The sequence below is a fragment of the Macaca nemestrina genome, chromosome 4 (assembly GCF_043159975.1).
Source record: "Macaca nemestrina isolate mMacNem1 chromosome 4, mMacNem.hap1, whole genome shotgun sequence".
NCBI lineage: Eukaryota > Metazoa > Chordata > Mammalia > Primates > Cercopithecidae > Macaca > Macaca nemestrina.
The window spans coordinates 180,820,726-180,845,659 of NC_092128.1; the positions used below are offsets into that span (position 1 = coordinate 180,820,726).

The 24,934-nt window shown below is 44.9% G+C and overlaps 1 protein-coding gene across 5 annotated transcripts in view; it reads right to left on the minus strand.

Moving 5' to 3' along the window:
- The window catches only part of LOC105472642 (potassium inwardly rectifying channel subfamily J member 6), a 321,612-nt gene that overhangs the window by 224,960 nt on the left and 71,718 nt on the right, over positions 1–24,934 (minus strand). For all 5 annotated transcript variants that reach the window (XM_011726070.2, XM_011726071.3, XM_071095712.1 and 2 more), the window contains exon 2: positions 13,724–13,775. In XM_011726070.2, coding sequence (XP_011724372.1) covers positions 13,724–13,748 — 25 coding nt within the window. In that variant the 5' untranslated portion in view covers positions 13,749–13,775. The remainder of the gene's footprint in view (positions 1–13,723; positions 13,776–24,934) is intronic.

Here is a 24,934-nt window from a genome sequence, read left to right on the forward strand (position 1 = left end):
TCAGGGAGCCTGTGGGCTGTCCCAGCTCCCACACCTGTCACCAGGGAGAAGGGCAGGCCTGGGAGCTGGGGGTGATGGATTCTTGATGAAAAGTCCCTGAAGAAATCAGTTCCTTTTCGGTGACAGTGACATGAGGCAAAGAGGGCTGCATGAGGTGAAAAGCAAATTCCTCCAAGCAGGTGTTTGCATCAGTCCCGGTCTGGGAGAGGCCCATGGCTCTGCGTGGCAGACTGTCCTCCCCACCCTCGTAGCTGCGCTCTGTGGAGTTGGAGCCTTTAAAATTCAATGTTCTGCTGCTCCCTCTGACCATCTGCTCACTCCATTTCCAGAGCTGAGGCTCGGTGCTTCCTAAACATGCTGTCTTCTCCTCTGCTGTGGACTGTCCACACTTCCCTGATGAGTTAGCCATCTACCCTGCACCCTCCAGGCTGTCTACCCTGCGCCCTCCAGCTTTTCTCTTGGCCACATATCTGGGCATCTCTTCCAAATGGTCATTTGTTTGCAGGTCCCCTCTGTTTGTTCTCTGAGGGTGCAGGGAAAGGCTGGCACCCCAAAGTCCAGCCATGCAGCCTAACCTGGGGCCGGTGCCATCCTGGGGGAGACTTCCTCTCCCATTGCCCTCTGCCTTTCCTGGGTAGAATCTCTTGTTACCAGAGGCTGATGGGAGGACGGGCAGAAGTGGGAGTGGCGGGAGGTGGGAGATGGAGCCTGAGCCGGGGGTGGCAGGTGGTGGGAGGAAGGAGCGGGCTCTTGGAGCCAGGTGGTAGCTTGTGGGAGGAGGGCGGAAGGGACAGTGAGACACAGTGAGATGGGGTGGCAGTTGGTGGAGGCGGGGAAGGAGAGCGGAGGAAGTGTGAGGCAAGAGTTTAAAAATGTGTTTGTTTACTTTGGGCTGGAGCAAAGAGGCAAGTTAGGGGTAGGTGCCTTTCATGTTCCCTTTCGGAGCTGGGGGCCTCCAGCTTTGGAGAGGTGGTTCTGCATTTGTGTTTGGTTGGGGCTCCTGGATGTCACCTGGGCACCCCATTGGCTTGGAAGAGGCTGGGAGCACATCTTGCTGCAGGGTGTGTGGGGGTTGGCGGGGAGTGATGGAGACAGTGTGGGGGCCGGGGGCAGTAATGGAGACAGAGGCAGAGGTGTATGGAGCTTGTGGCCCCGGTGATGGTGGTGGCTGCCTGGCTCAGGCCTCTGTGTCTGAGTTGCCAAGCTGGGCTGGTAGTGCAGTGACTCATGTCGTGAACAGCTGCTTTGCCTGTGATTACTTTCTGTAAGAGGAGTGGCAAATGAGGAAGGCCAAAGTCCCTGTGATCCCATGCGAGAGAGGAAGACACTGGAGTGAAATGCTCCATGGAGGCTTTGCCCACGCAGGGGTGCCCCCGAGATGCGGGCAAATGGAACCAAGTGGAGAGGTCCGTGGCTGCCCCAGAGCTGGGCTTTCCATTACCAATAACTTGGAAAGGCAAAATGAGTGAGAAAAAATATTATTACTGAGGAAGTCAACCCTAAAACCTGCTGTTGTGGAAAGAATGACACTCTCATTCCATGTTCCGGGAGAAAATGGTCAGCTCTGCTCAGAACCAGGGTCCCCGCCTCCTCCACCTGCCCACTTTCCTGCTCTCCTGTGTCTGTCAGTCCCCAAGGCAGTGGTATTTCCAACTCTCCCCTGCAACACCATCACGATGGAACAATCAGTGCATCTTTCTGAGCCTCAATCAGATCATCAATAAAATAGAGATTCTCATGTCTGAATTGTCTCCGCAGTCAGGTGCCTGACCAGACAGACTCTCCTGGTGGTTTCCAGCAGTGTTTCAGGTTGATCATCCCCGTGTTAGGCAAGTGGAAGGTGGGAGGCCATAGCCTGGAGACCACAGGCCTAGGGAGGCTCTGAGACTGACTAGTAAATCCTGCCATTACTGCAGAAGAATAAATGCCTGGGTCTGTTCGGCCTTCCTCTTTCTTCCTGGTTTCATCTACAGCACTGATTTTCAACCACTCACCTGGGGGTGACTTTGCTCCCCCAGGGAAAATTTAGCCATGTCTGAAGTCACCTTGTTGTCATACCTAGAAGGAGGGTGCTACTGGCTTCTAGAGGGTTGAGGTCAAGTTAATCATCCCACAATTCACATCAAGAATTACACAGCTGCCAAATCTCACTGGTGGCCAAGTTGAGAAAGCCCAGTTCATTCCTTCCCAGTGCCAGAGAGAAGCTATGGCCATCAGAGAGGTGAGTTTCTTACCAACCAAGTAAAGGACATTCACCAGAAGGTGAGGGTCAACGTGATCTCCGAGATAGCAGAAAGAAAGGAGATGAATTTGAGATAACAGTGCTAGCCCCATTTCCATTTGCGCAAAGACCAGTAATAACTTACAGGAATGTTACACATGATGATTCTAAAATTTGCACACTTATTTTGCTGTTTTGCATACCCCTGCATGTTTGTACCAGTTAAATGCTTTAAGCCACATGCTTGTTCTGGAGATGGCAAGGGAGGGAATTGCATTCTTATTTGGAAATGGCTGCTAGGGGGAAGCTCCTGGTGAGCACAGGAGGCAGCAAATAAAAACCACAGAATCAAGAAACTCCCACCCTGAGGGACGTGGGAGGGAGGAGATAGATGAGCAGGCAGGGTGGGAAGCCCCCTTGCATGGAGACTTGGCTCAGGCCTTCTAGTCCATTTCAGCCCTGTCAGCCTCAGAGGTAGGTAGGATCTCTGATTCCAACTGAACATACCTGTAATCTCAACCAGGAAGCAATTATCCTTGAGTTTACAAGATGTTTTCCAGTAAGGACAAACGTGTATCTCACAGTGAAAAAATACCAGCTTTTCAGAGGAGCACAGACAGGGAAGAGCCTACTGGCTTGCTTCTGCTTTCAATCAAACGATGCTTTTCTGCCTAATGGCGGGACTGAAATGATACATTGTACAGGCACTGCACCAATGTGATAAAGAAGCATAATCGAAGCTTCTGCTGCTGCTCCCAGCCAGCCCCTCTTAGTATCCACTGAATGCCTCGCTCCCCTGGTCCTACAGGTAACCCAGCAATGAATAACATGAGAGAGGCTAAATCCCTCAGTTACAAGTCGAGATGACAGGAGGCAATTTGGCAAGCGTGAGCAGACAGGGGTGGTGAAGGAGTGTGCTTTAGCTCCGGGAGCCACAGGAGAGCATGAGAACCCGCCTCTAGGCTGGCCTTCAGGACCTGTTCCAGAAGCACACGGCAGAAGCTCTTGGTAAGGGAATAACTGCTTCTGTTAGTACCTGTGCTGGTAACTCAAAACCTGTACCTGCTTTCAGTCCTGTAGCTCACCTAGCTCAGCTCACCTGCAGGGGCCCACGGCAAAGGAGGGCAAAGGAGGCAGGGGAATGTGCAAGGAGGGGAAGTGGGGAAGCGGGGAATTGTCAGAAGGTGGTCTTGGGGAGAGAGACTGGGCAGCCATAGTGATCCCTACCCACTATGGAAGAGGAAGGCAAATAAGAAGGGAGGTTTTGGAGAGATGAAAGGCAGTAAAAGGAAGTAAGTACCATTCTGCAGGGACAGTAGAAGGCACACTGATGGACAGCTGAGGGGGATGGCATCACTGTGGGGCTTCAAGAAGACCCCAAACCTTCTTTTTAAAGGAAACGTTGCCTCTGGTAGGGACATAGCAATGTTTTCCTGGGTGGTTGTCACTGCAGAGCTCATTAGACAATAATCATAAATAAAACATCACAGCCATGTCTTAAAGTATGTAATGGCAGGAATTGAGTTGTCAAGAGTAATGAGTTTAAGTCAAGTTACTTTTGAGATGATCCTATAACTACCTGTGTGAGTGTGAGCCTGAGATAGGGATCTCAGTATTTAAAGTTCCTAAATTTCACTGGTAGGGAGAAAGTGTGTTTTAAAAAGCACTATATAGTGGGCCTGGAGTAGCTTTTGTCCCAGGGAGAAAGTGCCATTTAGCACCTTAAAGGCCATATATGATAAACAGTTCTGCCCCACGTGAGATGACACAACGTCTTCCTCAGCCCTTAACTCGCAGCCCAGCTACAGGATCTACAGAATCTACAGGATTCTCCCATTGTCAGGAACCCTGGCACCTCCGGATGAATGGGGTCCCATCTAGAATTCTGACACCTGCTTTCTGGGCTCTTTGTCTTGGTTGCCGGGACCCAGGCTTTGTCTTTGTAGGCAGGTGGTTCTGGAGCCATGGAGCAGTCATCTGCTCTCCGACAATCAACTCAGGTTTTTCCCAGGCCCATCCTGGCCTGTCTGTCCTCAGGTCCCTGCCTCACCCTTAACCTTCTCATCTCTGTATCAGGTCGGGGGCGGGGAAGCTCCGTCAGCTGACATCCAGATGGTCTTAGCCAGTGGGGGCTCCACTGGGATCCTGGTGGTCGGCAGGACGGGAGAACCAAGGTGTTTCTCTCCCTCTTCTTGGCCTATAGAGGAGTCTCTGGCAGTGGCCATGCCTCCTGCATGGCTCAAGCTTTCATCAGACAGGTAGGCTGTAGTTCCAATTCTGTCATTCTTTTCTGTCCCTCTGACCTAGAGATAGTGGTGGTCTCCAGCCATTGCTGAGAGTTGATTATCTCCCTGTCCCCCAGTCTGGTTTCTTGGCATCTTTTTTTTTTTTTTTTTTAAAGATGGAGTTTCACTCTTGTTGCCCAGGCTGGAGTACAATTGCATGATCTCAGCTCACTGCAACCTCCACCTCCCAGGTTCAAGCAATTCTCCTGCCTCAGCTTCCAGAGTAGCTGGGATTACAGGCGTGCGCCAACACGCCCAGCTAATTTTTGTATTTTTAGTAGACACGGGCTTTCACCATGTTGGCCAGGCTGGTCTCGAACTCCTGACCTCAGGTGACCCACCCACCTCGGCCTCCCAAACTGCTGGGATTGCAGGCATGAGCCACTGCACCCGGCCGACTTCTTGGCATTTCTAGCATGCAGTTCAGCCCCTCTGTCCTCTGGTGACTGTACATCCTCCTTCCAAGCAGAGAGTGGAATTGTGCCCCCTCCATCTTGGAAGTTAGGCGAGGTTATTGACTTGCTTTGTCTAATGCAATCAGAGCGGAAGTGACACGTGTCATGTGTCACTTCTGGATGGAATTTTAAGATGCAGTGTCAATATGCCATGTGCTCTTCCCCACCATAGCCACGGATGTGAAAACGCAGGTGGAGATGGAGCCTCTGAGACTGTGGGGGTCCCAGGGTGACCCTAGCATGTCCAGATCATGGCTGACCAGTGCAGACAAGTGGCATAAAGGAGAAATAAATGTGTATGTGCATGTGCATGTATGTTAAGCCACAGAGATGTTTTTTATTGCAACATGACTTAGCCTCATGCTGCTGATACATACACACGCCTGCCCTATTTATATCCTAGAGAGTAGGGGGTTCTTTCCCAAAAGGCACACTGACTGTGGACCAAAAATCAACTCCAAGCAACTAAATGCCTACCATTTTCCAACGCCTACCATTGGAAAACCCTAAACTCAATATATTTGCATTTGAACCAATTGTATCAGCTCATCAATTGACTCCTTCTGCCAACTGCATTTCCAGTCCCGGGGTCTCTTGAAAGCTTCGCCAAGCCTCTTCCCTAAGCTCAAAGTCCCTTCTTGTCCTCCACTACATCCCACTGGTCACCACTTCTTTAATTCATTTCAGATCCGCTCTTCTCTAGGCCCCCAGAGTCTCTCAGCTCATGTGGTGTTCCAGCTCCTGGATTCTTTTGTCCATATATGCCCAACCTGCAATCCATGCCACGCTGCCTTAGTGGATTCCTTCTAAAATGCTTATCTTCTTTGAAATCTTCGGCACTGCCCCATTACCCACAGGAAAAACCCAAGCCACACACAGGCCCTTTTACAATCTGACTCCTCCTGTCTGCCCAGTCATCTGCTATCAATGCTTTGCTCTTCCCCCACCTCCGTCCTCCCCCATGACGTTCTAGCACTTACAGTCCCATTGGCTGCCTGGTGGAACCCTGATCATCCTTTGGGTGCCTTTCTGATGCAGGAGCACACTGGGGTCTGTAAAAGGAAAGCCTCGTGGCCTGCACCTGCAAGCTGCAGCCACTTACAGGCTGCCTCTGCAAGAGCGTGTGCCGCGTGTCGTAGCTGTTACTCTCCTGCCTCCTTTGCCCCCAAATGCTGTGCCTGGTGCAGGCAGGAACCCCATCTTTTTGTCTTTCTGTGCCTTAACACAATGCCAGAGCTATAATAACTACCCCATAAAAAAGGGAATAAATGATTAGAAACCACTCTGCTTTAATTGAGCTAATTTAATGTGTGGTGATTGTAATTGGTTCTCTGTCTTCATTTCATCTGACACAACAGCATTTCAAATCTGTACTAAATTTGAGCTGTTTCTTTAGTCATAGGAGGAATTCCCTCTATATCAAAGCAGACAGCTAAGACCTCTGAACCCCTCACAGAGCAGGTCCTTGACTCTTTGCAGAAAAAGATAGTCTATTTGCCTCTTTTCTGGCTGGATGAAGATTCAGCCCCTGGAGCTACTCAGAATAAAGCTGCTGCTCTGTTATTTATTTGGAAATGATGAGTACCTCTTCTCTGCTCCATGTGGATGTGCTATGGTGGTGATTTCAAGGTGGACCATGCCCAAAGGGATGGCTGGGGTAGAATGGCTCATGAGGACAACCCCTAGGGATGCTCTGGCTGCAAAGGAAAAGTGGGGAGTGGGCATGCTTGAGAGAGGCTGGCAGGATAGAGACAGAAAGCAAGAGGAAGCCAGCTCCTTCCACCAAGATTCAGAGAGAGCCACAGGTAGCTCAGGCGGTCCCCACCTACTGACGCAGCAATGCACGGCAGACACACAACTGATGCGGAGAAGGGGACAGAAATGTGACTCCAGCTTGCCAGCAGAACCCTGAGGTGGGGGGTGGGGTGGTCCTAGGGAAGGGACCCTGCAGTCAGGAGGAGACATCAGGGCCAAGTCTACTGCCTGTTCAACTCTTGCTACTCCAACTCCATGCACAAGACAAGATATCTGATTGCAATTTAAATTATCAATGAAACCATGTGTCAAGACTTCCTGCGCTGTATTTGACGCATTCCCAGGACCTCCAAGGTTGGAGGGCAGTGCTGTGTCAGCAGGCAATGACCACAAAGAAAATTACCTTTGGAAATGTATGTAAGAACAGCCTGCAAAGATTTCCATGCAGACCACGATTCAGAGCTCTAGGGCTATTTGCCTGCCTCTGGTCATCTCCAATTTGTCATCATCTGAGAGGCCAGGACAGAGTCTACTAGGTTGTGCCACCTCTGATGATGGCATGGTTTGGGCCTCTGCATGCCTGTTTTTAGAAAACATTGGGAGCCTCCACTAGAATTGAGCTTTCAGTTTCATTTCAGTCAGTGGGTGTAGTGGCAAAGTGCTGGTTACCAGTGAGCAAGCTGAGAGTCACCCTAACCCTAACCCCAACTCTAACCCTCCAGTGTGGGCTTTCTAGTTGCCCCATTTGGAATAGGGCTTCTTGTAGTCTAAGTCTGAAAATATCTGTTGTGAAGATGCAAATAGAGATTAACATTTCAAAGGGTAGTGTTAAAAAATTGGCAGTCCACTTTTTGATGCAATCTATCCATCTGACAAAGGGCTAATATCCAGAATCTACAAACAACTTAAACAAATTTACAAGAAAAAAACAACCCCATCAAAAAGTGGGCGAAGGATATGAACAGACACTTCTCAAAGGAAGACATTTATGCAGCCAATAAACATGAAAAAATGCTCATCATCAATGGTCATTAGAGAAATGAAAATCAAAACCACAATGAGATACTATCTCACGCCAGTCAGAATGGTGATCATTAAAAAGTCAGGAAACAACAGATGCTGGAGAGGATGTGGAGAAATGGGAACACTTTTACACTGTTGGTAGGAGTGTAAATTAGTTCAGCCACTGTGGAAGACAGTGTGGTGATTCCTCAAGGATCTAGAACCAGAAATACCATTTGACCTAGCAATCCCATTACTGGGTATATACCCAAAGAATTACAAATCATTCTACTATAAAGACACATGCACATGCATGTTTATTATGGCACTGTTCACAATAGCAAAGACTTGGAACCAACCCAAATGCCCACCAATGATAGACTGGATAAAGAAAATGTGGCACATATACACCATGGATTACTATGCAGCCATAAAAAGGATGAGTTCATGTCCTTTGCAGGGACCTGGATGAGGCTAGAAACCACCATCCTCAGCAAACTAACACAGGAACAGAAAACCAAACACCACATGTTCTCACTCATAAGTGGGAGCTGAACAATGAGAACACATGGACACAGGGAGGGGAACATCACACACCAGGGCCTGTCGGGGGTGGGGGGCTAGGGGACGGATAACATTAGGAGAAATACCTAATGTAGATGATGGGTTGATGGGTGCAGCAAACCACCATGGCATGTGTGTACCTATGTAACAAACCTGCACATTCTGCACATGTATCCCAGAACTTAAAGTATATATATAAAGATTAAAAAAAATTGTCAGCCTTTGGAAGGTTGAAAGTTCACAGGCTGTGAATTGCCACTCTTAGTTTGCTAATTTTTAGACCCCATGGAAACTCTCTCTGTTGAACGCTCTCCCTACCTCCTCTCCCTCTTTGCCTACCTGTCTTGTCTTTGCTCCTTGTCATTCTGTCTCAGTCCTCCTTAATACCCCCTTCTCTTGGGCTTTCCTCATATACCGTACATATATTTTCTCTATTCTTTGTGTGTGTGTTTGTTGTTTCTCTATCTCTTCTACATTTTCTTCCTTTCTCCTTTTTTTTTTTTTTATCCTTACCAGGCCCGTCCTCATTTCAATAATGTGACATAAAATATTTTTAAAGTATTTTTAATTTATTAAATAAAGTTGCTGTAATTTTTTTCACAGCAAATTACTCACAAAAATAAATCTGGTTTTGATCAAACATTTACAATTTGTTAATCTTAATCAAACATTTAAAATATATCTCTTGCTTACCCTTAAAAAAATGATTGAAGTTGACTTTTTGGAGGTGGCTGATGAATGGCACATAGCAGAAAAAAAATGGCACATAGCACCTCTTCCCTGCTCCAGAAGAAGAAGACATTCCTTTCCCATTATGGTATTTCCTTAGCCATTGATGTGGCTAGCCATTTGCTAGCATGTGGACACGTAGGGTGATGAGAGAAGAATCTCTATCCAGTTCTAGTTAAACATAGAGATGTTCTAGTAACCAGATGGTTTTTGCTTGGCAGTTTAACAAGCAAAGTGTTTATTGGCTTTGGAAACCCATTCATAGCATTGTGTTTTAGGTATTCATGGTTCTGTTTTTTTTTTTTTTTTTCTTCCAGAGTGTGACCATGGTTTATGTTCCTATCAATTTTATTGTGTGGCAATTATATGTTAATTCTTTGCTCAGCCTACTGACAGAATCTCCTTACCTAATTATGCATTTCATTGTAGACTTCTATGTAAAATAACTGTGTAGTATATTTAATTAGTCATGAGTTTAATTTAAATGAAATGTTTGGTATGTTGACCACATGATTAGCATTTTGTAGCATCTATAGAAGTTGCCTTACATCTTATACATTTTATAATGTCCTGTATCTTTGTAAGGACCAATAAACTCGGACACTGGGTATGATTCTAAGGTCTGTTCTCCACTTTTAAATTTCCTTATGCATTGAGAAACATTTATGCAATCTTTTTCATCATGACAGAGCACATTAGAAGAATGGGTGTACCCAGTCATCTACCAAAGGATTTGAAATTCAACTTTGATAGAATTCTCTTATGACAGTTGATTCACAGACCAAAATCATTAGAAATACTGTCCAGCCAAACCTGAAATGTAAAACCAATAAATCAATAGTCAGGTGAAGAGCTCTTATTTAAATGTATCTGGAAACCAATATAAATGGAAAAATTAAAATAGCTTTATCAGAAATATTAATCAGTACAGTACCCTTACAATTCAGTCAGATGAGTTAAAAATAATATTCACTGAACCAGAGTATCAATTTCTAACGGAAGCCTTGGGAAAACTGTTAGCCTCATAACTTATGCACAACACCATCTGATTTAATTCACCCAGACACCTGAGACTCAGTTCATGGACAATGATGCTTAGGTTCTAAGCCACTGATCCTCCTGTCATTTAGAGAACGTGTTGGTGAATTTGGACTTAAAGATTAGAAAGAAATCTGCTCATGTGCTGTGGATTGTGAATTAGTTAGTAAGGCCCACGGATCCACTCCATATTTGGACAATACAGGCTGGTCCATTTTGTGATGGCACTGGCCACACTCTTTCATTCCAGGTCTGAGAAGAGCACATTTCATCACTTTAGGATGCTTTCTCTTACAGAGAACCAGTCATATGATTTGGTTCTGTGTCCCCACGCAAATTGAATTGTAACCCCCAATGTTGGAGGTGGGGCCTGGAGAGACATGATTCAATCATGGGGGCGGATTTCCCCTTCAGTGCTGCTCTAGTGATAGTGAGTGAGTGCTCGAGAGATCTGGTTGCTTAAAAGTGTATGGAACCACCCCTCCCTCTCTTCCTCCTGTTCTGGCCATGTGACATGCTTGCTCCCTCTTTGCCTTCCACCATGATTGTAAGTTTCCTGGGGCCTCCCCAGAAGCTGATCGGATGCCAGCACCATGCTTCCTGTACAGCCTCTGGAACTGTGGAGCTAATGAAACCTCTTTCCTTTATCAATTACCCAGTCTCAGGTATTTCTTTATAGCAGTGTAAGAATGGACTAATACAACCAGTTTGGGGTTCTTCAAACCAAGTTATAAATTCTTTTAACATTTTCAGTTTCCAAGACTACAGGTAGAAAAAAAGGACGGAGCAGAGAGCAGGGCAGAAGATGATACAGAAATGAGAGCAGGGGAGAGGTGTGTCAGTGCTGAAGGGATTTTATTCTTTACCCAGTCCTTTCATCACAGTGAAATGTGAAATTAGCATGTGTTCAAGACTTATGTAAAATTACACAGAGGTTTGGGGTCAGGAATGAAAGGAAATCAATGTAAATAACTTTTTAAAGTTATATTTTCTTGGTATGGGTGGATATTTTGGAATAAAGGTTCACTGACTATGCTACAGAGGAACACCTTTATTTAATAGTCTCATGATTTCGGGAGGAGGAAGGTGCACAGTTAAATGTGGGCAACATTAATGGTTAATTTTTGCCGGCCAAATTTAAAAAGGTGTTCATGGAGAAGTGTTTGTAAGCCTCCACTGTAACTTTCCATATGAAATCCATCACCAGGAGAAATTTCCATTTTTCAAAGGAAAAAATATGCCTTGATGGCTTATTTCATACTCATATGGTCTTTAATAATTAGACTTCAATATAGAAAATTGCATTTCTCATTTGAAGAAGGCTTTATTCGAATAAATTCCACTTTCCTTTTTTTATTTTTATTTTTTTTTATTTTGAGACCTGGTCTTGCTCTGTTGTCCAGGCTACAGTGCAGTGGCATGATCTTGGCTCACTGCAACCTCTACCTCCTGGGTTCAAGTGATTCTCCTGCCTCAGCTTCCGAATAGCCATAATAGGGATTACAGGCATGCGCCACCATGCTCAGCTAATTTTTGTATTTTTAGTAGAGACAGGGTTTCACCATATTAGCCAAGCCGATCTTGAACTCCTGACCTCAAGTGATCTGCCCGCCTCGGCCTCCCAAAGTGCTCGGATTACAGGCATGAGCCACCATGCCCAGCCCCCTTTCCTCTTAAAAAATGCTACGGCAACCAAAACAGCATGGTACTGGTACCAGAACAGAGACACAGACCAATGGAACAGAACAGAGCCCTCAGAAATAATACCACACATCTACAGCCATCTGATCTTTGACAAACCTGAGAAAAACAAGAAATGGGGAAAGGATTCCCTATTTAATAAATGGTGCTGGGAAAATTGGCTAGCCATAAGTAGAAAACTGAAACTGGATCCTTTCCTTACTCTTTATACGAAAATTAATTCAAGATGGATTAGAGACTTAAATGTTAGACCTGATACCATAAAAACCGTAGAAGAAAACCTAGGTAATACCATTCAGAACACAGGTATGGGCAAGGACTTCATGTCTAAAACACCAAAAGCAATGGCAACAAAAGTCGAAATTGACAAATGGGATCTAATTAAACTAAAGAGCTTCTACACAGCAAAAGAAACTACCATCAGAGTGAACAGGCAACCTACAGAGTGGGAGAAAATTTTTGCAATCTACTCATCTGACAAAGGGCTAATATCCAGAACCTACAAAGAACTCAAACAAATTTACAAGAAAAAACAAACAACCCCATCAAAAAGTGGGCAAAGGATATGAACAGACATTTCTCAAAAGACATTCATGCAGCCAATAGACACATGTAGAAAAGCTCATCATCACTTACCATCAGAGAAATGCAAATCAAAACCACAATGAGATACCATCTCACACCAGTTAGAATGGCAGTCATTAAAAAATCAGGAAATAACAGGTGCTGGAGAGGATGTGGAGAAATAGGAACACTTTTACACTGTTGGTGGGATTGTAAACTAGTTCAACCATTGTGGAAAACAGTATGGCGATTCCTCAAGGATCTAGAACTAGAAATACCATATGACCCAGCCATCCCATTACTGGGTATATACCCAAAGGATGATAAATCATGCTGCTATAAAGACACATGCACAGGTATGTTTACTGCGGCACTATTCACAATAGCAAAGATTTGGAATCAACCCAAATGTCCATCAGTGACAGACTGGATTAAGAAAATGTGGCACATATACACCATGGAACACTATGCAGCCATAAAAAAGGATGAGTTCGTGTCCTTTGTAGGGACATGGATGCAGCTGGAAACCATCATTCTCAGCAAACTATCGCAAGAACAGAAAACCAAATACCACATATTCTCACTCATAGATGGGAATTGAACAATGAGATCACTTGGACACGGGAAGGGGAACATCACTGGGGCCTATTGTGGGGAGGGGGGAGGGGAGAGGGATGGCATTGGGAGTTATATCTGATGTAAATGATGAGTTGATGGGTGCTGACGAGTTGATGGGTGCAGCACACCAACATGGCACATATATACATATGTAACAAACCTGCACGTTGTGCACATGTACCCTAGAACTTAAAGTATAATAAAAAAAAAAAATTGTAACACAAACCTGAACAAGTAATGAAAAAAAAATGCTTTGTGTATCCTGTTTATTTAGCTTAAGAGCACTATAACGCTACGTTCAAAACCTAAATCATCACAAGCTATTTATACTGCAAGGCCTCCATTTTTTAATAGCTCTGTCTGAAATTTCTGAAGTACACCTGAAGGGTTTAACAATGATTTATCATTCTTTCCTCTCTTTAGATCATCCAGCCCATGGAATAGATGCCCAGAAAAAACTTCAGCTGACTTTGACTAAACCTCCTAAAAGTTGGTTTGAAATTACTGTGGGTCCTAATCCCCAGCGCAGTGTTACAAATAAAATCTATTTTTGTTCTTCAGCTCCATACTGTGGGTAACAGTTTCAGCACAGAATTTGACCTCAAGCAACATGAACTCCGAATAACGCATAAAGTAACATCAACACGAGGCAGTGTGTGTGAAACAGATCTCGGTCCCGTAACAGCGAAAGAGAAGGACAAATCAGATCATCACACGGGATGTCTCTTTTGTGCGATTTCGCATTTTCCCATTCAAAACAAAAAATAAATAATAAATTTGAAGCTACTCACTCATGGATTCTGTCAGCTTGGCCATTGTTGCAGTTTCTTCTTTGTGCTTTTCCTGGAGGTGAGAAGAAAAGACAATGATCTATAAAACATGTCTTAGATATGAATTGATCTAATTGCCATTTACAGCTAAAAGTTCCTTCTTTTTCCTAGGTCAGAATTTGGTTTCCGATAATTAAATGAATAAAAACCCCACATTATAGTTATATTATCAGTCAGTCACTGAAAAGAGATTTTTAGGGCATTAAAAAGCTTCCCATTGCTCTTGGAAATGAGCGTCTGTCACACTGATCTTGGATATATATAATTGGTGACGCACGACCAGTTTTCAAAACCTCTTTGACACTGGATTTTTGACATCCATAGGCCAATTTTTTTTTCCTCTCTGTTTTCCCCTATTGAAGCTTTCTTGGTATTTTTGGAGTTGATATTTTTGTAGTCATTTGGTTTCTTCTTTCCAAAAAACTAAATAGATTTTATACATATTTCTTTGTCTTACTTTTTGGGTTCCTGGAGCCTTTTAAAAGTCGTAAGCTTTGATGGGTTTATAACCTTATCTACTTTGTGCTGAAAACATTTTGTTTTAACCGAGATATGGGTTATAACCCACTGAGTTTGAAAGCCAGAATAATACATACAGAAATTCAATCTGTCCTAATTAAAACATGACCTTGGAGCTATTAAGAATACTGGTCATCTCTACTGAAAAGTTCTCTTTAATTTCTCCACAGTTCTTTGGCTTTCTTTAATTTCTTTGTGTTCCTAACATATGTAGTAACTGAAACATTGTCCACTGTTATTATGCTTTTTTTGCAGCTTTGTTTTTCTGTGAAACTAAAATGTTCATTATTTTAAAACTTCAGAAAAAAACTGAAAATTATAAATCTAATGCCACCCCCAGAGGAAATCATGGTTACATTTTGGTGACTGCTTTCTAGGCCCATTTCTTTACCTGTGCATATTTACAGATATGGGAATATGATCCTATTCTCATAGAGATAAGTATCTGTACTATACACATTTTGTGTTGAAGCAATGTTTTCATTTAATATCATATCACACATCTTTCTATGCCAATAAAGGTAGAATACGTCATCATTTTTTAATGACTGTATAGCTCATCATGGGTTATATCATCATTTCCTTTACCAGATCCCATTTAATTTACTTAGAATTTTTCACTACTTCATAAAACACTGGGATGAGCATCTTGGACCTTATATGGTTGTGCACTTGTTCTGTGCAAGTTATTTTCTGAGGATAAATCCTAAGGTGAGGTATGGCTTGGTCAAAAAGTCTAAATATTAAAAATTCTGACATACAGTGGTCAATTGTCCCCCACAAAGGTTGTACCTGACAGTGTATAAAAGTGTTCAGTTCCTTATTAGCACTTTTGCCCCCTAATCTTTGCTAAATCAACAGGCAGACAACATGATCTTATTATTTTACACTGTTGTCTTTCTCTGACCTTTTGTTTATGGACAAGTGTAGTGTTCTTCCCCATGTCATCGTTATGAAGTTAACTCATGGTTTCACATTGTTGTGTTCCAGCCCCTCTGCCATCAACATTTTAGTGCTTAGAAGCCCAGGGTGGTATTTGCTTTTCCCCATGGCCCTGATACAATGCTGAGTACAGTCTAGCAGTTTGGCTAACACTCGAATTGATGTGTCATGGCTTGGGTGTTGTAGTACGGATAGCAAGATCATTATTTGTCCTCCCTATGACACTATTCCCAAACTAGAAGGGTATGCTTTGATTCAATGGCAACAAACAACTTCGCACATGGCAAGTATTCTTGATTTCCACAGCCCTGTATTCATGACAACGAAATCAGCACACCACCTCTTACTTAAACTACTAATTGCCCTTGAGAACAGAAGGAGCTACAGAGTTGTAATCTACTAACCTGCTTGCTGTGGCATTTCGCCCATGATATTTAGCCTACCACTTGGGTTATGTCAACATGCAGAGAAACAGCATGGCGTGCGCCAGTAGAGAGGCTAAGTGTCACGTCACGGAGCTGAGTAAGACAGGCAGAGAGGAGCCTCTCACACAACGCTGGTTCATGCGAGTGTGCACAGCGGCTGCTCACCAGCCGACCCCAGTGGGTTGTAACAATTCAGGCAGAAAAGCTGTTTCATGGCAGGGACTCAGTGAAGTTGGTCCCAGAGCTTGTTCTGTCTCTGTGTGTCCTGTCATTGACTCTCAGCTCTCCTCGTAGCCCAGTTCTGCTGTGTTGATCTGTCTAGCCGTACTGGCTCTCCTTGTGTCCTGGTCTGTGACTTGACTTCTCCATTTTCTGGCTCTGTGCTCCATCAGGCCTCACTCTGGATCACAGACCTCTTCAGCTTGACCCTCCTCTGATGGCACCAGCGGTAAGAACCCCCCAACCCCAAACCATAGGCGTCCAGATTCCAGGCATTATATTTTTAACAAGCCCTGTTTAGTGTGTCTGTTTTCTTGTGTGTGTGTGTGTGTGTGTGTGTGTGTGTGTGTGAGACCACTTCATCTCTTGTGACCTAAGGACCCTGCCACATTCTGGACCCCAGTCTTGCTGGTGGGTGGTCCTTGCAGCTATTTTTGTTCAGATGTGCTGGATATCTTAGTCCTAGAGATGTCAAATACCACCTGGACCAGCAATTTCCTCTTCCCTGTAGTTAAATGGAATCCTCTGACATTAAGTGGGGAGAGGCTCCTAAAATCCTAAATATAGCTCTCCCAGACTGACTCATCTATATCATAACTTATGGTGGAAATCATGACATATGTTTTGGTGTAAGTAGTTTAGTTATTCTATTGGATGTCTCTAAACTCCTTATGTCCTTCCCTCATTATCAGAAAGTTGATGTTTGCAGTTACACAACATGTATATCCAATAAAGCATTTACATTCATTCTCAGTCCCAAGCAAATTCTCCTTATTCTAAAGCCAAGAGTTTCCTTCACAGCAAATTTCCTGGTTGTTGGATTTACATTACTGGGAAGAGATTTAGAATTATAGCATATTAAAATTGGAAGTGATTCTTTTAGAGATTGTCAAGTCCAACCCCATATTGATGCAGTTGATGAAACTGAAGCCCAGGGAAGAGTGTGATGTGCCAGGAAAGGATTTAGAGGGAGCCGATCCCTTTCCCTTATCCACAACCTCTGCTCTCCCAGAAATCTCAAGGCCCATCAAACCTAAGCCCATTTAGCCAAGATCCCTCACACAACAGTCCCAGTGCAGTGTTGAAGTTTCCTAGATTTGCCATTTCTATGTTCTTTCTTTGAGTATTCTTATTCACAACAATGTCCCTAATTTCCATGAATGGCTGGCAATGCCCAGATTTGCATATCCTGCCCTGACCTCTCCATGGAACCCCTGCTCTCCACTTCTTCCTCCTTCCTCACTCCTTGATATATTTTGCTTTTTTTTTTTTTTTTTTGAGATGGAGTCTCGCTCTGTCGCCAGGCTGGAGTGCAGTGGCAGGATCTCAGCTCACTACAACCTCCGCCTCCCAGGTTCAAGTGATTCTCCTGCCTCAGCCTCCCGAGCAGCTGGGATTACAGGTGCACACCACCACACCCAGCTAATTTTTGTGTTTTTAGTAGAGATGAGGTTTCACCAAGTTGGTCAGGCTGGTCTTGATCTCTTGACCTCGTGATCCACCCACCTCGGCCTCCCAAAGTGCTGGGATTACAGGCGTGAGCCACCATGCCTGGCCTATTTTGCATACTTTAAAGTTGGTCTTCCCTCACTGCACTCTACTTAGGAGACTATTAACATTGCCTCCACCTGATTGGAACCTCACCTACAACCCGGAAGGTTTATCATGAAATAGCTCCGGGGGATCTATCTAAAACACAAACCTGACGTGGCCTCTCCCTGCTTGATCAGTTCTCCTCCAGCAAGTGAGAATGCAGTCCTTGCTTTCAGCCAGGGCCCCTGGACTGATGGCTCTTTCTTCTCCGCTCATACCTTAGGTCCAGCTCCCTGCAACCCACGACTGTCTTCTACCTCCCTGCCTTGGCAAGCACTATTCCCTCTGCCTAGATACTTCAAGTTCCACTTCATTCTTGTCCTCTGCAAATTCATCCTGAAAAACTCCACTGGGCACCACCCAGTCTCTGCTGGCTCCCCTGCTCTTTCTGACCATTTTCCTGAGTTTTATCTTTAGGTGTGTTTGTGCACAAACACATCCATGTGTCACACTGCATAATTTGTTATGGCATCAAGGGACTCTGGAAGCTTTGGAAAATTCCAAAGCCCCATCTCAATAGCCTCATCTGGAGGTCATGGGTGGGAGGCGGTGTGTGGTAGACCAGAAGCCCTGACCACTAAACCTCCCTAGGAACCTGGACAAGTCATTTTACTTTTTGGGCTACTGTTTCCTGATGTGCTCATTTCAGAAGTGGTCCGCTGCTTGCTGTGTTCTGCCCTGTCCTCCATCCCTTACCCCTGCGGAAGTCAGCAACAGGAAGAGGATACCTGAACATGCTCGGATAGGCTGTGACTATTGGTGGTATTTTAAAGTGAAAAAAGACAGATATGTTTGCTTCAAGAACTTGCGTTAAAAACGTCTTTCCCTGGGGGAGCCGAGGGTTTTTATATCCAAGGTAATCATCTCATGTTGTTTCAAAATGAAAAGAAAATCAGAAATGCAGGAATCATACTTGTTGGGAGAAAAGCATTTACTTTGGCCTGAAACTTTTTTGTTCTTGTTTATTGTGTCTGTCCCACTTGGATGTTCTTAGAGAGAGTGGCGGGGAGAGGGAGAAAGAGAGCATGTGTATAAGAGTTTGGAAGCCTGAGTCTAGAAGGGTTTTTGTCATGGCTTTACCACTTCTTATCCACTCATTAACTAATCTTGGAAGCTCTAATTTTCTCATCTTTAAAGTGGGGATAGGTGGAATTTGCACTGCCTGGTTCACAGGACTGTTTGAGGAACAAATGAGACGAGGCATATAAATACACTCAAGTGTAATGTCCATGTGTAGGTTTGTAATCATTATTCCATTTGGCTACCGTGTGGGGGCCCAGAGTCAGGACCTGTTCTTGCTCTTTGAGGACAAATATTGACCTTTAAGATTTGTGCCAAAAATAACAAAGCAAATTTCCCTGAAGTTAGCCAGACCCACGGCTGCCAGCCCCTCAGGGGACTACTTATCAAGAGTGTCAACAGCTGGTGACTATGCAACCCACACCTGTATTTCCATAGCCCCGCTCCAGAATATAAGGGCTCCAGAACTTAGACGCACTGCTTGGAAGAGCTATGCTATTTTGCTCTAGGAGGCACTCGACTTAAAGTTGTATTGTTGTACATTTAATAAAAGGCATTCATAGACACATCGAACATTCGGGGGAATCATGATGATATGTTTGAGCAAAACATGTCCACAGGTGCTGAAAAAAGAAAAAAACGTTAAGTGTCTTGTTTAAATCCTAACAAACTCCCCGGGTAGAGCATTGACTTTCAGGGGCAATGGGCATTTAATTTTCTGTCTTCTGAACTTTATTCCCTCTGCCACACCTGGGGAAGTAAATAAAGGCTCAGCAATTTGCTTGGGGTGTGTGTGTGTGTCACTTATACTCACACATCTGTTTCAGCTAAAGAGAGCATGGCTTTCTACTGAGACCATGCCAGATATATACTTCTCTTTGACTGTCTAAAATGACAGAGGTGTTTTTAATGAGGGCAATTATAACAGTGTGACTGTAGCTCAGAGCTAAGGCTGAGACACTGTGTGTGTGTGTGTGTGTGTGTGTGTGTGTGTGTGCGTGTGTGAGAGAGAGAGAGAGAGAGAGAGAGAGAGAGAGACAGAGAAAGAGAGAGGAGGATGGGGGAAGAGGATATTGATTCATGAATGCAGAGCTTCTAGAAAGGGTAGAAAGGGTTTTTTTCCGCTGCATGGGGCTCCCTCAGACAGAGGACAGGAGCTGGCAGAACCCAGTGAGGTCTGCATTTTCGGCGGTGCTGCCTTGCTTTCTGCTACCCAGAAGTAGGCTTTTAAGGATGAGGGGGAAACTCATCATGGTTGATGTATTTCAAACCGGTTATATTTGCATCTCAGATATTTTTATCTCTCTAAAATGTGTGCTTGTATTCATCAGAAAACTGTGATTTTTTTTTTCCAAAATACAACCATTTAAAGAAACATTTATGCAAAGTAGGAAACGATAAGACCATTTTATGAACTTAGTATCCTCAGCAGGGGCCTCACCTCTGGTTAAACCAGGAGCCTCAAATATCCCACCCTGTTCTTCAGGTTCTCTACAAATGCACCAGTCCTGGCCCCTCCTCATCTTCCCACTCCTCTTCCCTGACACGGTGCGATGGCAGGTCACCTGAGGACTGATTTAAATGGAAAATGCCACATCCTCAGATAGCCAAGCAAGTGAGTGTTCTCTTAGTACGGCATCATTTATATGGCCTTGAGTTGTTGCCGAAAAATATAGGCCACAGCATTTAAGAGTCAGTAATTAGTTTTTTGCCTAATGAAAAACAAATGGAAAGCAGTAGCCAGTATGCAAGTATGGTTTAGGGCAATATAAATATAAAATACATAAAAACATAACAATATGAAAATATACAAAAATAGTAACTCCTAACGTTTACTTCACATTTATTATAGCCTTTCATTGCATTACTACATTCGACTATCTCCTTAATTCTCACAAGGACCCTGTGAAATAGGTACCGTCTTCTCTACTTTGAGGATGGGGAAGCTAAGGCACAGAGAGGTTCAGCAGATCGCCCCAGATCACACGGCTGGTAAGGAGTAGAGCAGAGCATCAAACCCAAGAAGTCTTCTTTTTCGTGCCTGCATCTCTAAGAACTGGTGAGAAGTCCTAGAAATGAAGGACATTAGTGCTGAAGGCAGCAGTGAGAATCCAGGTCTAAGATCCTTCTTCAATCATCCGATGCTGAAAAATCTACTGATGTGCATAAGATGGGCACCCGACAGAAGAGGACATCCAGGTAAAGCCGGCTTTACGCCTGTCTTCAGAGAGCTTCCAGTTTGCTCCAGAAGGCAAGATGTGTAGAGAAATAGCTGCAATACGTGGTATCAAGGGGAAAACACCAGAAGGGTTCTACAGGACATTGATGGAAAGAGGAACAGACGGAGCAAAGAGAAGGGGAGAGACAGAGAGAGAGAGAGAGAGGAGACAAGGGGGGGGGGGAGAAACAGAATAGAGACAGAGAATGAGACTGGAGAAAATGTAGTTCTAACTCACAGAACCAGGGTGTGCTTCATGGAGGAAGCAGCTTCAATGTGTGCAGGAGGGGAAGAAGAGCGATGGGAGAGGGGAGGGCAAGGAAGAATATTCCAGGTGGAGAAATGGCATGAAGAAAGGTGGGGAAGCTTGGTGCGTGAGGAACAACAGGTTACAGGGGGACCGAGGCTTGGTGTGAGAGGAAGAGCAGGAGGCTGGCATAGACAATGAGGACATCAGCCCTGGAGGGCCCTGGAGGCCAGGCTGAGCCGCTCAGGAGGGAGGCTGGGGCTGGAGTTGTGGTGAACCACTGGGAGGAGGAAGGTGCCTGTGTGAGCACTGTGGCCACCCTGGTGAGCCAGGGGAAGGTGGTGGGTGATGTGGAGGCAAAACCCAATGAGTGTGCTCTCCTGTGAGCCCAGGGAATAGCAGATTTGAAGAGTAAAGAACTTGCCTAACAGGATGGGGTACCATTTTTTTAGAGTAAAGTTGGTTTTCACCACTGATACACTCAGTTAAAGTTTCTAAAATAATCTGAAACTTTCATGATTTGGGGTAAAAACATCTGCGGGGTGTGCTTGAAGGAGGAGGTGACATTCTCGCTGAGCAGGCCACATAGGATGCTTTAGGTGAGAAGACCCTCTTTGCAATAAGGCTCAGAGCCTTAGCCTCACCAGATATCCTTTCTAAGGTCCCTATGTCCAGGTAACCCTGCCTGGCTCCTTAGGCTGCCATCATTGTGGCCTTGTTCACCGGACCAGGGAAGGTCCTAATACACTGAAGTATGAGGCTATCTCACAAAGATAAATCAGATTCAAAGTTAAGCTTGTACTAACGTTGCCTTAATTCCTTTGGGCTTCAGCGTGAGTTTGTAGATGGCAGGAGAGGGTTTGGAGCATTGCCTGAGTACTTTCTTTAAAGCATGTTGAGCACGTGACCTTCTAAGAGTGATGGGTAGCAGAGATAAGAGAAAATGGCTGGACCACATGGCTGCCAGAGTTTCTCCAAACCCAACTGTGTGTGTGTCCTCCCTTGCTTGAAATACTGTGGGACAAGCTCTCAACTTTCAGCATCAATATCCAGACAATGTTTCACGAATTTTCCCAGGGGAGTTGGTTTCTTGGAATATTGGTGAGTGACTCATTTCTCCTTTCCTAGAGCTCCTAGAAATATTATAAAATATAGGACAAGCATTATCACCAAAGATCTATCAGGAAATTTCCTTTAAAGAAAATACTATGTGAGGCTGCAGGGAGGCACTGAGGATGTCCAGGTAACTGGAGCATACAGAGCCTGTGCCCGTGGTGGACAAGCATCTGCAGTCTTTTCCCTGTCAAGTACCTCTCCTTCCAAGATGTACCTACTCTAGGTTTGGTCCCCAGCTTCCCAGGACTCAACCACAGTGCTGAATCTTGGAAACAGGCAGGAATTTCGTGTTGGTCTCATGACTCTCAATCTATGGCCTCTTTTCTGGTTCAGCATCTTTCTGGGGGCTCTTGTCTCGCCTCCAGGGTGATCTTCCAGACATCCTAAGCCTTGCAGTGGCCAATGCCTCTCCCAACTGGCTTCATCCAAGCCACAGGCATTGCCAAACCATCTCTATTTCCAAGAGGAAAGGGAACAGATGCCATATGAGTTCCTTTCTTTCCCCTTGACTTTTCCAGGTTGCCCACAATCCAAGTTCTAGGCAAACTGAGTCTTCCAACATCCACTCTGCACTCCCAGCTCCCCACATTCCATGGCTTGCCTGGATCCTTCCCTTCCAACAACTGACTCCACCTACCTCTCCAGGCCCATTGCTTAACACTTCTATACTATGCTCCCGCCCGACAAGCCCCTTCAGTTTCTGAACACATTGCATTACTTCATGCCTCAGTTCAGGTTTGACTTCCTGTTTGACATTCTCCCTGGCTACCCCATTCTGAGTGCCCATCCCCTCTGCACCTTAGCAACTGTGCATACTGTAGGACTTGTCATTCTTGGAGCCATGACTTACAAAGTAACAGAGCAAGTCAGAGGGAATAGTCTTGACAACTCCAGGAGCAACTGAAACACTATAAAGGATGAATTCTTCTGTTTCCAAAAAGGGTAAAACAAAATACCAAACCACAACCAAAGAATGCATAGAATGAACGGAATTTCCCTGAACAGCTGTGAGTTTCCTGACATGAGATGCTGACCAGTCATTTGTTCAGAATTTTCCAGAATTTCTGCCCCAGAAAGTAGTACAATAAAATGACCCATAAGAGCTCTTCTAAAATGGTTTCAGGGATGCAGTGATACTTCAAGGGAAATAAATCCCTGATTCCTTTTGCTTTTCTTCACATACGTTCTTTCTTTCATTCAATCAGAGGTGGGTGGTGGGGTGTCAAGGGTCAGGTGGGCGTGATGATAGGGGCAGGATGGCAGGCCCGAAGGTAAGGCTGGTTAGTTACTCTGACATATAAGGGATACTTAGAACAGGGATCCCTAACCCCCAGGCCGTGGACAAGTACTGGTCCGTGGTCTGTTAGGAACTGGGCTGCACAGCACGAAGTGAGCGGCAGGTGAGCACTTCTGCCCGAGCTGCACCTCCTGTCAGATCAGCAGTGACATTAGATTCTCATAGGAGCGCGAACCCTATTTGAACTGCACATGTGAGGGATCCAAGGTGGTGCACTCCTCATGAGAATGTATTGCCTGATGATACGAGGTGGAACAGTTTCACGCTGAAACCATCCCCACCCCCTCCTCCTACCCCTGGTCCGTGGAAAAACTGTCTTCTATGAAACTGGTTCTTCGTGTCAAAAAGATTGGAGACTGCTGATTTAGAAAATAATCACCCGGCCCAGTAGTTTGACCCTGTTTTAAGGAGTCACTCAAGCCCAGTGGTGAGTTTGGTATGGTCACCAGAATGCCTTACGTTTGTCTAATGATGCAATGTTGCATTAGGGAGCCCCATGCCAAGGTACCGTAGCGGACTCTGGTTACCATGGTGCTCAATTCTCCCCTGCTTTTTAACTTATGCCTATAACTTTCATTGAGAGAATGAATCCTGGGGAAGCCTAGGGTTATGCATGTTGCTGTGGGACTATTTGTCTATTTGTCATGCTTCACCTTGAGAACTGGCTGGGTTGCAGTGAAGAGTAAGGGATTCATTCATTCATTCATGGCCCAGCCTGTGTGAAACTGTGAAAACACACAGCCTTTGGGAGGGCCATGATCAAGTTTTGTGACAGGAGATTTAAGCCTAAACTGCCCAATACTGGATAACCCATGTGGAGCCCCCAATCAGACAGGGAACCCAGTGCGGCATGATAAAAGCTCCTTCCCTAGCCAGGCCACTCTGGTCACTATCAGTATCCAGGGAAGTGGTGTGGATGCCTGTCCTCAAAACAGGACACTATCCCTGCTGAACTCTGCCACAGCATTATCAACAGGACAGCAGAGAGTCCTGGTTATTGGAATAACCCCAGGAAGCCAGCTTGTTCCCTACGCATGCAAAAAAGTGTAGGGTGCAGAAAGATGTGCTTCTTCAACCTCTCAGCTGTGTCAATAGTTATAAAAGAAACTAAGTCAGGCAGGGCACAGTGGCTCACGCCTGTAATCCCAGCACTTTGGGAGGCTGAGGTGGGCGGATCATGAGGTCAGGAGGTCGAGACCATCCTGGCTAACACGGTGAAACCCTGTCTCTACTAAAAATACAAAAAATTAGCCGGGTGTGGTGGTGGGCACCTGTAGTCTCAGCTTCTCAGGAGGCTGAGGCAGGAGAATGGCGTGAACCCGGGAGGCGGAGCTTGCAGTGAGCTGAGATCACACCACTGCACTCCAGCCTGGATGACAGAGCCAAACTCTGCCTCAAAAAAAAAAAAAAAAAAAAAAAAAAAAAGAAAAAGAAAAAGAAAAAGAAAGAAACTAAGTCAGGAGAATATTCTTAAAATGTTCCTTTGAGAAATTCAATTTTATAACCAAATGTGACATTTACTGGGGCTGGAGACTGAGGAAAATTTACAGATAGAAACTGTATTATTTTCTTGTGC